Source organism: Capsicum annuum, chromosome 7 (assembly GCF_002878395.1).
Source record: "Capsicum annuum cultivar UCD-10X-F1 chromosome 7, UCD10Xv1.1, whole genome shotgun sequence".
Classification (NCBI taxonomy): domain Eukaryota; kingdom Viridiplantae; phylum Streptophyta; class Magnoliopsida; order Solanales; family Solanaceae; genus Capsicum; species Capsicum annuum.
The window spans coordinates 222,713,937-222,727,725 of NC_061117.1; the positions used below are offsets into that span (position 1 = coordinate 222,713,937).

Sequence of the window (13,789 nt, forward strand, 5' to 3'; positions counted from 1 at the left end):
TATCCTTTCCCGAAAATATTTTAATCATTTTTATTTTATTTTATTTTATTTTTAATTTTTATTTTTATTGTATTCACCTTACCATACTTTTGTTTAATTGATAATTTCTCCCAAAAAAAAATTGAAAATAATTAAATACATAGCATCTTTGCCACCTCACTATGCCACCTTAACACCTCACTTTTCATTTTTCATTGGATACATGCAAAAGGCACACGCCCTACTCATTTTTCCACCCGACACCCTCATCTTTCCACATGCCACACTAACTTTTCCACATGCCACACACTTATTCCCACAAGCCAACGATTATATGATTTCACATAGGATAATAAATAAAGAAAAAGAAAAAAACCAAATAAAAAATATAAAAGGAAAATTCTAAAAGGGTAAAAGGGGGAGGCTCATTATTTCATCATCATCTTCTCCACAATAACAACAATCACCAAATCATCTTCCTCTCAAGAAGAACAAAAAAAATAAGGGAGAGAAGAGAGAATCGCGCAAGAGAGAAAAAAATCGAGAGAGAAACAGTGAAGGGGGGACCTCCATTATTGGCTCCATTTTTTGGAAATTAACAAAAACCACACCTGCATACACTCATCACATCTCTTTTCCTTTTCCCACATATACAAAAATCGCACACACAGAGAGATTGAGAGGGAGAGAAGAGAAATTAAGAGTAGTGAACGGAGAAAGATAAGAGAGTGATAGATGGAGAGAGGCATAACGAGCTGAAACATAGAAAAATGAGATAAGAGAGAGAGCAGATCAGTGAAGAAAAGGGAAGAAATTGGAGTGAATCCTGAGAGGGATCGAGGAGGTTGAATGGAAATAGGAAAATCCGGTGGATTTTGGGGTTTTCCATTCATTTCTCACTGGAAACAGTGCTGCAGCTAGATTTGGGCCTCGCATTCGTTACCACCAAGGTCATCGGAGTTTCAGCGAGTTTGAATCTCACTAGAAACAGTAAAACCATCATCCCTCAACAACACCCAACCCGCTTTCCATCAATTCCGATGAGGTCCGATTGAAACAGAGGGAGTGGGTTGTTTGGTTTTGCTTGGAAATTAGTTTGGTTTTGGTTTTATTCAATTTGCGAGTTTGAGTTCAAGGTCTGTCCATGGTTTATTGGTCCATGAGGTTTCTGTCATCATTGAAATTAGTTCAAGTTGGTGATTAAAAGCCCCAATTTAAGGTCCATCTCTGTTATCTTATTCTTATTTTTAGTTAATTTTTATTATTGTATGTGGTTGACTTCTGTCGTATGCGTGATGTGAATGATGAATGTTCGTTATTCTTGATTGGTGGATTGTGTATTGAAATGGGTTAATTATGTGGTTGAGAATGAATCGGGAAAGGGATTGAAAATCGGTAAGAAGTGAATATTATGGTATTTTATTCATTGTTGATGTTGAATATGATATGTCGTCGAGCCGGCAGGCAAATATTAGGCCGGGTAGGCAAATTTAGAATTGGTGGATTATTGGAATGTTGAAAATATTTGTTGAATGTCTTGTTTACCGCATTAGAAAAGAGTATTCATTTGGTCGGGGAATGCCCCGAGGTATTTGTATTTATTCACCGGGGAATGTCCCGACGTACTATGTTGGAGGACGTTCGTGATGAAGGCCCGAGGCATCGGGTGAGGCATTGGAGATTAGTCTAGGACTAGTTTAGAATAGGATTTACATTTTCGTATTTTTCTATTTCGAGACTGTATAACTCGGACTGGACACTAGATTTTTGATTCATTTTATTTTGTTTGTTTGTTTGATTGTTTTACGTGTTTTTGTAAGGATTGTAGATTGTAGTTCCAAATTAGCCTATTCACTCTACCAAGTGACCGTGGTCGAACCACGGGATCGAGGGGTGCCTAACACCTTCCCCTCGGTCAATAGAATTCCTTAGCCGGAATCTCTGTTCGCGGATCAGTTTTGTAGAGTCAAAACCATTTTGAAAAAAGATATCCATGGGTGACTTGGCACACCTAATTTATGCCAAGTGGCGACTCTGAGTTTTGAAACTAATGAATCCTTTTTCAAAATAATTTTCATTTTTTGTCACTTTAATAGTAAAACCCTTTCGAAATTTAAAAATCAATTCTTTTTGGGAGTGACAAAAAGGGGTGTGACACGGTACACTTGGGTTGGGGGCTTTTCCGCCGAGTCAATGGCGGATTTCACATAGGCCGTGGAATATCAGACTTGTAGGGGAGTGCCACCTAACTCAGAAGTAATACAAAGATCAGAAATGGTATTGTCAAGAATGGTTTATGATTTTCAGAAAAGTGCCCATGTGTTTTGAAACTATTTTATGCATGATGTTTTGTAACCCGCTCTCTACTATTTTATATTTATGCAAACTTGTTATTTTGGATTTCTTCATGTACCAGTACATCTGTATTGACCCCCTCCCCTACCTCTCAGGTTCTGAGACTCAGTCTAGGGGGCCAGATAAGTAGTAGATTTCATCAGACAGAGTTGCAGTATTCAGTTGGTGAGCCTTCTATATTTCAGAAGGCCTGTTTACTTTTCAAAAATTATTATTAGTTATGGTTTTGGTCTACTGGGAGCCTTTTCCCAGTTTTTAGATTGTGTTAGTGATCATGTAGTAGAGATTTCGCAAACGGTTTGCAGACGTTGTTGGATGGTTTTGGATTTCATTCTCCATTGCTAACTTTATATTAGATTTATGACCATGATTCCGTTTGTAATATTTTTTGCATTTCCTTATTTGTGTATGAATGGTGTATATGATTTCAAGTTAGAAGGGTGTCCGGGCCTTCATGGTTTGGGATGCTCGTCACGGCCAGGGCCTCGGTTTGGGTCGTGACACAAATGCTATTTGGTAAGATGTTGTACCTGACTATGAAAAGGCCAGACATAGCCTTTTGTGTTCAGACATTAAGTCAGTTCCTTCAGGATCCTAAGAAGTCTTACATAGAAGCAACACTTAGAGTTGTGAAGTATGTTAAAAATCAACCAGGTAAAGGTGTGCTGTTGTCTAGTAATGCAGATGACATAATAAGTGCCTATAGTGATGCAGACTGGGCATCATGCCCCCAGAAGAGAAGTTCTATAACAGGCTACTTTGTGAAGGTTGGAGAATCATTAATTTCCTGGAAATCAAAGAAGCAAACTACTATCTCCAAGAGTTCAGCAGAAACAGAGTTTAACAGTCTTGCTGCAGTCACAACAGAGTTGGTTTGGATCCTAGGCTTGATGAAAGAAGTTGGGAATGAAGTAGTTCTACTAGTAGATTTATTCAGTGATAGCAAATCTGTTCTGCAAATAGCAGCAAATCCAATATACCATGAGAGAACAACACATATTGACATTGACTGCTTCTTTTTAGGGAAAAACTTGTGCAAGGAATGATCAGAACTAACTATACTGCAACCCAAGATCAGCCTGCAGACATGCTGACTAAGGGACTGACAAGAGCACAACAAGTTCATCTCATTGCCAAGATAGGAATTTGTGACATCTTCACACCTTCCTAGCTTGAGGGGGAGTGTTAAAGTATGAAGAAGAGAGTGGAGCAGAATCTAGAAGAAGCAATAATAGACTAGTTGATTTTCTGTTAAAACTATTTTTCAATTAGTTACACTAGTACTAACGGCTAGTTAGTTAGATAGTTAGCCTAATCCCTAGCCTATAAATGTATATGACTATACACATTGAAGAATTAATGAATACAACAAATCTATTCACTCTTTAATAATCTCTCTCATCTCATTCTTCTTCTTCTTCTTCTTCTTCTTCTTCTTCCTTTGTTATTCATCTAAAGTATTGCTAGCAAGTAGTATAGCAGTGTATGGTTAATTACAACTCTACCCATGTTTCTTTCTTCTTTTTGGATTATCAGTATGAAATTTCATAGTAATTAGAATGGTTATTATGTGTTCTCTTGTAGAATTGCAGTGCGAAAATTGTAGACTTAATATTGGATATAAGTCGGCAAAAAAAAAAGCAATGGAGTTTCATATCTTTTCTTCCTCGGGTTAAGTAGAAGTACAAAGTGAAAAGAAAGTCCTTTTCACTATTTCACAGGTCCTTTCAGTTCTCCCTTGTCATATCCTTAGTATCAGATTCCTTAACGTCAACTAGTGAATAATTGTTTTAGTCTACTAAATAATATAAGCCTATAATAACATCAACAACTTCCATATTCACGGAATGTAATAGTAATTTGTATTTTTAATGAGTTAAAACTTTACTTAAAAAAGATGTGCAATGTGTTAAAGTTTTCCTTAAAATATGTCCTTTGCAAAATACATAAAATAAAACTCATACAAATCATCACTTACACAGTTGCAATAATCATAATATTTTCCGCCTTCAATCTTGTAGTGTCCCTTGTTCATTTTGTGAAAGCGGACAGACTAGGGTTGGAAATAATTCCGTCAAATGACCATAATAAAATTCATTAATATGTGAACAGTTGCTTACGTTATCCTTTGGATTATATATCATGATAGTATCATGAAATATAAGCAAAAATTCACCTCTTTTTGACAGAAAAAAAGGGTGAGAAAATAAATAATCCACTGGATATAGAGAGTAATTTATAGTAAAAATCTTTCTCTAAGATTCTTTATTTTCATACTCCTTAATTCATAACCCACACATCCACGTGAGTAGTCAAATTATTATAAATCATAGATAGATTACTTTTCAACACTCCCACACGAGAATGAAAAGTGGTTATGCTCCAACCACTTTTTATATCAATACTAGTAGCCCAATAAAATTTTTCATTCACAAATTTACCTGAACCAATTAACCGCGTCACAATCCGAGAACAATGTATTGTAGCGAGTAACAGAAAAAATACAAACTACCTTATAATCATCATGAATATCATCATATCCAAAACCATATGTGCATTGACCACCATCCTTCAATTTAGTACTAAAATCAGGCAACTTCTTATACTTTCTTACTACTGGGTTCCATAGGAACAATTCCTTTGCCTCACTTACAAGACAAATCAATCCATTTACAGAACCCTCGGTCACACAAGATATACCAGAGTTTTTCATGTGATAATCCATGTTAGTTTCCTCCATAACAAGAACTTCCTCATGGTTGAGTTTTGGTTGGGCCATCGTTTACGTAACACTATGGTTAGTGTAGCCTTTGTTATTATTAGCTGATAAACTTAGATGATATTTGGTAAACTCAGGGCTACTAATCAAAGAACTCCACGATTTTAAAACAGACTTGAATCACAAGAGAGATTTAACCGGAAGCCTTGAGAGAATTTCAGTAACTTTTTCAGGTGGCCAATAAAGGTTTGTGGAGTTTCTTTGATTTGGGTGAAGATGGGAGGCTTCATCAGATACCGGTTGTTTTCTTAATAAGTCAGAAACCTCAGTTTCAGAATTTGTTTGCTCTTCTAGTTCAAGCTTTTCCATGTCTTCTTGATTGATTAATCCGTTATCTTGTTCATCTGATTCTGAATTTTCTTGCTTTACTCCATTATTCTCTCCATTTATTTTTTTCTGCAGGTAGCATTTGGATATGAAAGAAAGAAAGAAAGAAAGAAAGAACTTTTGCTAGAATTTATAATTTAGATTATATCTGTAGAATAAGTGAAGTATTATACTAAATCTCACATCTCACTCATTTATGTCAATTTGTGATTAGATTATGGTGAATTAACTGAGGATGAAATCAATGAAGCTGAATGAACAGCTACATAACCAAATGTTCAGAACTTAACGGAGGCTATAAATGCCAAATGTTTCTTTCTTCATCGATGAGAGCGTAAAAAAACTTTCAACAGTAACAAAACTGGTCTTATTAGGAGAAATGGTCCACAGTAATGTAAATTCATTCTTATCAGCTATCACTCTTGGTGAAAATTTCAAAGAAACATAAAATACGACCTCCACATTTTCTGCATACTAGTTTATTCGAACGTGCTTTGTGTAATGTTTGATTATTTTAAATTAAGTGATTTTATCTATTGCGAAGATCGTTTAATAAAGTCTAAAATAATATTAAATTTAATTTTTAAAGCTCCTCTACACTTTAATATAATAATATAAGCACAAACATATTATTTAGTATAAGCACATATAGTGTGAAATATAATTACAAATTACAATCTTCTCTTATTTGCAGCTTCAATAAAGATTTGTCATGTGAAATGGTTTAATCCCAAAGCAACAAAATGAACATTGAATTTATTAATCCCAAGGTATATATATGATTTGTAGATAAAGGAATTGAACTTATATCTCTTGAATTTTTTGAAGTTCCTTTTTATATAGTGACGAGACAATCTTTCATTTAGTAATATGAGATGATTGTAGAAACACCCCATTCTCCTAATCTAATTATAGAAAGAACTTGTCGGTGCACATTATATACTATATGGAAGTCGAAAAATTATAAAGGAATTACCTATCTTAATATATCTAATAACCATCACGAATGACTATAACTTAAATTTTGATAATGTCAAAAAATTATACACTAAATTAAGGATGATAGTGTAGATATATCTTTGATGAAATATATGTACCACCAGAAGCACATATATCTTGTTGAACAGTTTCACCCTTTTCTTATTTTTAAAATTAAATTCTTACAAAATCATTTATTACATTCTTATTACGCGTTTAAAATTTGTAAATATTTGGCACTTTTTAAATTTTTTCTATTCTAACATTTTTATATTTATTTCTAATTTTTTAAAATCTTTTTAATATCAAATTTAGTTGATTTAGAATTCTTAAACTAATTGAAAAAGTATTAGTTGTTATTAATTCTGATGAAAGGTCCACCATAAATATATTTAATAATTTTCAACACTTATATATTAGAAAAAATAGTGAAAAAACGATTTTGTCTAAAGCAAAAACTTTTAATGAAGAACAAAAAGTTCAAAACAACATTTCTAAGACCATTCACATTTTTAATATATTATAGATTATAGATTATAGATAGATATAGATTATAGATATAGATTATAAATTATAGATATAGATTATATAACAATAGAAAAAGAGATAAATATATGCCCCTCTTTTTTGCAATTTCAAGCGGATATATCACTCGGTGAAAAAAATGATGTATATATATCTCAGTAATTTAACAAATGGTGTACATATTCCTTCACCATTTTTATTTTCAAACAATGCGACATGACTTTAAAAATTATCTCACCTATTTTGTTTATCTCTCGAGACCCAACCTAATTTAAAATAAATCAATTCATCCTTTATTCAGACTTGTCCCAATTTCATTTATTGATTTGTGGAAATTATTGGATGTTTTTCAGTTGGATAGGGTCTGGAGGGGTAAAATATGAGGTAATTTTTTTTAAAGCTGCATGATATTCTTGAAATTAAAAAAATCAGTTTTTGAATTCTTTTTTTAATTTAGTAAATATAGGTCTTTCAAAAAAAATGGTGAATATGTACAACCTCAATCCGTGTCATTCTCTCATTGGCGGCATTATAACCTCGGTAGACTATATAAACATCATAACAAAACTATTTTAGAACTCACATACAAAAGAGCAAAACTCATTTCTGCTCATTCTGGAAAGAAATCCTAGTCGCATACCAGAAAAGCGGGTCTCCAATTCTCGTTTGGTTGTGTCACTTGTTTCCTGAAAGTGGGGAAGTACGCCCAACATATTAGTGCTAATGCTCTTGTTTACCTTCTTGTTGTTCTTGAGTACTTTGTTGCTGAGCTAAAATAAAATGTATCACAGTACACTAATGATACCACATTAGGCATTTTAATAACACAATACAATTATTTACATATATTCAAGGCTATCAACATTCACATAGGACTTCACGCGATCACACATATCACATAACATTTCAATTTCAATAATTACATTACATATAGGCCCCTACACGAGTACAACACATAGATAGTCATTTTTCATGATTAGTTCTCACCGTTAACATACATTTTATATTATTTATAATTTACTACCTAGCCCAATCCGAAAGAATTAAGCCACAACCTACCTCAAAAGCCGAAATACCGCAACCAAGACTCTACTCCAAAGCCTTACTCCTCACGAACAGTCCCAAACTCCACCAAAAACATCAAATATGAAATCTACGTGTCAAACAAAATCAACGACACCCATATTCATTATTTTTTGTTCGGGATCAAAACGGATCCACGAAACGAATTTTCGAAAAAGAAGAACAAAATCAAAATTTTACTTCAAAAACGTATTCCCCATTTTTAGGAACCTACAGCTGAAAACTCAAGTCAAATGAAGAAAAATCATTTTTAAGTTCTACCGGGTAAAATCTTTCAAATCCCAATTAAATCAAGAATCGGAGTTGTTTTGAAAGTTAAATTGATGAAATCCTAGTAATTATAAGATAAATATATTATTTAAGTGAAAAAGAGTGAAAATGGGATTTAAAATCAAGCCCTAAGATTTTGGGGGGTTTTGAGAAATTAATTAAGAAATTGCTAAGAAAAGGGGTGAATTCTTGCGTTAAATCTGTAATAGAATCAAGAAATAGGTGTTAATCTAGCCTTCGAAGATCCCACAAGCTTTACTTTATATCCTCACACTAAATTTAGGGTTTAACTCTTAAGAGGAAGGTTAAAGAATGAGCTAAAATCGGATTAAAAAGGTTATTTATACTTTGACCGAGTAACAGGTAAAATAAGGTATAAATCGCATTTTGGGAATGTGATTTACCCTTTTAATTTCCCGATTGCACCAAAATTTTAAGTCTAAACGAACTTCGACGGGGTACTCTGGATTCGTTTGGAGTTCGATATATGCAAACGAACTATATAACCACACCAAATTCGCTGCTCAGGACTCAATGGTAATATCACATATTTAAAAAAATCATCATTTTCATAAAGTTGACCTCCGAAATCGCAATTTTTTAAATCGAGGATCGAAATGAGATTTAAAAGCTGTAAAATCACACCAAACATGTTAACACCCTAAAATCGATATTTCAATTTTGTTGGCGAAGTTAAATTTTTCATCTGAAGTTATTTCGATCAAATGTGGGTCCCACACCCATCTTTAAAATTTTTCAACTTTCCGACCAATAGGTCGAAATGAGCTTAGTTGTCCAGGACCTGAACCAAAGGTCTGCCTAGCCTAAAATAGATATTCCGGAGCTGCTAGCACAGTCCGTTCAGTCATCCGTCGTATGGATCAAAAGATATTCATATAAATTTAAAATAAGGCTCTCGAAACCATAAAAAAACCACAATATCACATAAAAATGGTACCAAAATGCATCAAGATTCATGTCAATCACCCCCACACCCCAGAAATATCATAATGTAACTACGGAGATAGATAAAATAGTCAAAATACACAGAACACACAATTCACATATTCATCAAAAAGCTGGTCATTACAATATAAATGAGACAGAATTTGGAGGACTTACAAAAACTTAAATTATAATGGTGGCTTAAGTGCTATCTGGACTAATATTTTCAGGTATTAAAAAGATTTTTTTGGAGTATATTTTTCTTAAACATGCCGCTTCATATAACATATATATATAAAGATTGTTTTTAATACCTGACGGTGGTGAAATTGACCTTTAGAAAGGTTCTATATTTCTGTTTAGTATATATGAGAATTAATAGTTGGTACGATTAAACTTACAAAACTTTCTCTTATAACGTCCCCTTATAATTAGGGTAACACAAATCTCAGCACGTATATATATAGTTATGGAGGTGTATGAAATAATTTGCGTAAGCTTGGTAAATGATATTCTAAAGATGTTGAAATAAAAATAAATTTAATATACTGATATAAATGGAAATTTTCTATAGATTCAAGAGATGAAATATTTTGTGAAATTATCATGATTTGATGATAAATAAAAATAAGTATAAAATACTGGTATAAATGAATTTTTTTCTATGAATGCAAGAGATGACATATTCTATAATTTGAATTTGATAAACAAGTTCTAAAATCTCATTTTTTTCATATAAAAATCATTGTATAATTTATGTAATAGGAGCCTAATTAAATTATGTTCTAAAATAGACATCTCAATTATATATTTGCTTTATATTATTGGAAGAATGATTTTAAAAAAATCAAAGCACAGTAAATTTTATATTGGCATGCAAATAATTTCTTGATAGGTTAACAATTAAGTCAAATATATTTACGAAGAAACCTAAAAAATTATATTAAGTGTTAATTAAGCAAAGTTATTTTTTAATTTACCCATAGAATAAGCCTTCATTTTATGTTTATGAAATCTTGTGTTATTTTTAATTTATATCTAAAATATTTTTTAATATTCATGCTTTATGCAAAACGTGAAATATTTATATCAAACTTCATTTAAATTGAAATTTATACAAGAATGAATACATTTTTGTGAATAAGTTTTTTTTCTGATCCAAAACAATATATATTAATCTCACTGTGATCAGATCATTAGTATTTTTAAATTATGAGTAATGCAGAAATCACCTTCTCATTTATGAATGACAAAAATAAGTAAAGTCATTGACTAGGTATTTTAAACAACTGTATTTATTTTGCATATTGGTCAACATTAGTTTTCTTCAATTTGATTAAGAAGCGTTCCATTTAATTTTTTCCCCTCAAGTACATATTCAAAAAAAAAAAGGTGTTTGGACATAAAAAACGTAAAATTTTGATTAAAGATTATTTGTTTTAAGTTAAAAGTGATATATAACGAGTGAAATTATGTTTGGAGATGAATATAAATTAAAATTATTTTTAAATTTTTGAGAGTCATTTGGCGTGAAGGCTATGAAAATATGTGGTCAAACAGATACTTAATTTTATGTTTTCATCCTCTCTTTTCCTAATAGGAAATATTATGATGTTGTTAAAAAAATCAAGACTTAATACATAAACAATCCTTCAAATTTGTTAATAAATTTTGTTTAAACACTTGAATTACTGTTTGCTCCAATTGTGTTCCTATTAGATAGCTTCAATCCAAATTTAAATTTTTGTTGCGTGTTCTCAATTATTCATAATGTAGATAAGACCAATTAAAAACTTCCACCTCCTTTCATTATGCAAATTAGTCTTAATAAGCTACAAAATTGCAGGCATGTTTCACGATTTGTATAGTTAAAGAAAATGATATTTTTTAAGTGATAAACTTATCTATGTAATGCACATATTGAAAACTATTTTTTTAACATTTAAACTAAAAATATTAATATATATAATTCATCATATATTCGGGTAGTCAGTTGAAATAACTAGTACTTCAAGTGTTCAAATAAAATTTGCTTATAAATTTAATGGACCATTTAGCAAATATCAAGGGTAAAATTTGACCTAAACAAGCCTTTGTCCAAATTCAAAACTCATCAAATCATCATAATCCTTGACTCAGTTATACGTGTTAGCATCATTATCCACCATTGATATGCTCTTTCATCCGATGGCGTACAACCTCAATCCGCGTAATTCTCTCTCATTGGTTGAAATATCACCCCCTAAAGACTATAAAAACACCATAACTAAACCGTTTTAGAACTCACATACAAAAGAGCAAACTCATTTTTGCTACTTCACTTCTCTCTTTCAATATCAAAATCATTACTTCCCATCGTTTTTCGTAGCGAAACTATAATGGCTGCCAAAGGAAAAACACTAGCTTCCGATTCTGCTGCTTCCGGAAAGAAGTCACTATCCCGTAGCCAAAAAGCCGGGCTCCAATTTCCCATTGGTCGTATAGCCCGTTTTCTGAGAAACAGAAAGTATGCCCAACATATCGGCACTGAAGCTACAGTTTTTCTTGCTGCTGTTCTTGAGTATCTTGCTACCGAGGTACATAAATTTCACCAACTTTTTTTCGATATCTCAAGTTTTATGTTTACTTGTTTTGTGATTAATGCTTTTACATCTGTAGGTACTTGAAATAGCTGGAAACGTGGCGAGGGATAACAAAAGGCTGAGGATTATTCCAAGGCACATTCAATTAACTGTAAGGCATGACGAGGAATTGAACACATTACTTGATGACGTGACGATTTGTTCTAGCGGTGTTATACCAAAAAATCATAACAATCTGTTACGTATACAGAATGTCTGCTAGCTCTTCAAAGACGCCTGCTGGTGTTGCTGCTGCTGCTGCTGATGAGAACGAGTAGAGTGATGATCTTGTTTGCTAGCTCTTCAAAGACGCCTGCTGGTGTTGCTGCTGCTGATGACAATGATCTTGTAAACTACTTGCTTTGTTTCGTCTAGATAAAAAAAAATTAGGTCATAGAATTATATAGTTCTTATATTGATAGAAAATTTTATGATTGAAAATTTGGCCAACCTTCGTATAAAAGCTTTGATTGTTGTTCCTGCGTCCTTCTAAGCATAAAACTTAATTTGAAATTATTTGCACCATTATTTCTTTAGTGTGCTCTTGATTTTTGAATTGTCGAGTGTCTCATTATGATTGTGTTTATGCTTTTTCTAAGCACCAACAACTTTTTTTGGTGTAATTGAGGTTAGATAAATGTGTAATTTTTTTGGATAATATGTAATTAAGTGTTTTTTTTTTAATAACTGGTGGTGGTCAAACTTGCATTAAAGTTTGTATATATATATTTCTATTGATACAAGTAAAAGTTTTCCTATAAATGCAAGAGATGAATTACTTTGTAATCTGAGTAATATGATCAAGGTTTCATGATAAACAAATTCTAAAATATCTCCTTTTAATATAAAAATAATAGCACTACTATATATGTAATAGAAACCTAACTAATTATTTATCTTATAAAATAGGCATCTCAATTATATCTTTGCTCTATATTTATTAGAAGAATGCATGAGAAAAAAAATCGAAACACAATTATCAGATCCATATTGGCATGAAAAATAATTGCTTGATAGATGAATAATAATCAAGTCCGATATAGAACATCTTTGAAAAGTGACTGTCGCAATCCTTTTTTTACAACTCCCAAAAAAATTATATTGTAAGTTTCGAAAGGGTTTTTATTAAGTGACAAAAGATTAAAAATTTGTTTCGAAAAAGGACTATTTACATTTTTATTCAGAGTCGCCGCTTGGCATAATCCGGTGTGCCAAGTCACCATTGGAAAATCCTTTTCAAAACCATTTGACTCTTTAATCTGGTTTGCGAACAGAGATTCCGTTTAAGGAATTCTATTAATCGAGGGGAAGGTGTTAGGCACCCCTCGATCCTGTAGTTCGGCCACGGTCACTTGGTGGAGTGTATTGGCTAATTTTGACACTACGAATGTACAAACCACACAAAACACGTAAAACAATCAATCAAACAAACAAACAAAACAAAAACAAATCAAAAACATGGCGTCCAGTCCAATTTATACAGTCCAAAATAAAAAAAATGCAAAAATAAATCCTATCTAACTTACGCTAATCCTAACTACGCTCCCGTGCTTTACCCGATGCCTCGGGCCTTCATCATGATCCGCCTTCGCCAACAAGCTACGTCGGGACATTCTCCGGTGAATAAATACAATGTGTCTCGGGGCATTCCCCTGCTAAATGAATACATTTTTCAAATGCGAGAAAAGAAAACATTCAATGCACAACTTTCACACATTCAACAGTATCTCAAAATTCAACAAAATCACAAATTTTAAACCTTGCCTACCTAACCTGCGTTTGCCTAAACCAAACGGTGAATCATGATACTACCAAGTTCAATTAACATTCATTTCAAGTTAAACAAATAATAAAATCAAACTAACCAAAATCACTAATTACATTAAGTTTTCAATTTTCAACCCACTTCCGTTTTATCAATCACCAT

At 32.3% G+C, this 13,789-nt stretch overlaps 2 protein-coding genes across 2 annotated transcripts; both read left to right on the top strand.

The window, feature by feature from the left end:
* Positions 1-2,840: 2,840 nt before the first annotated feature.
* Positions 2,841-3,380, top strand: LOC107876917 (secreted RxLR effector protein 161-like). Its single transcript, XM_016723733.2, has one exon. It carries the CDS (start codon positions 2,841-2,843, stop codon positions 3,378-3,380), a length of 540 nt encoding a protein of 179 aa, XP_016579219.2.
* Positions 3,381-11,544: 8,164 nt separating this feature from the next.
* On the top strand, positions 11,545-12,379 carry LOC107877410 (histone H2A-beta, sperm). The gene is made up of 2 exons (XM_016724060.2): positions 11,545-11,817; positions 11,900-12,379. Exons 1-2 carry the CDS (start codon positions 11,620-11,622, stop codon positions 12,083-12,085), a joined length of 384 nt encoding a protein of 127 aa, XP_016579546.1. The 5' UTR covers positions 11,545-11,619; the 3' UTR covers positions 12,086-12,379.
* Positions 12,380-13,789: the final 1,410 nt, after the last annotated feature.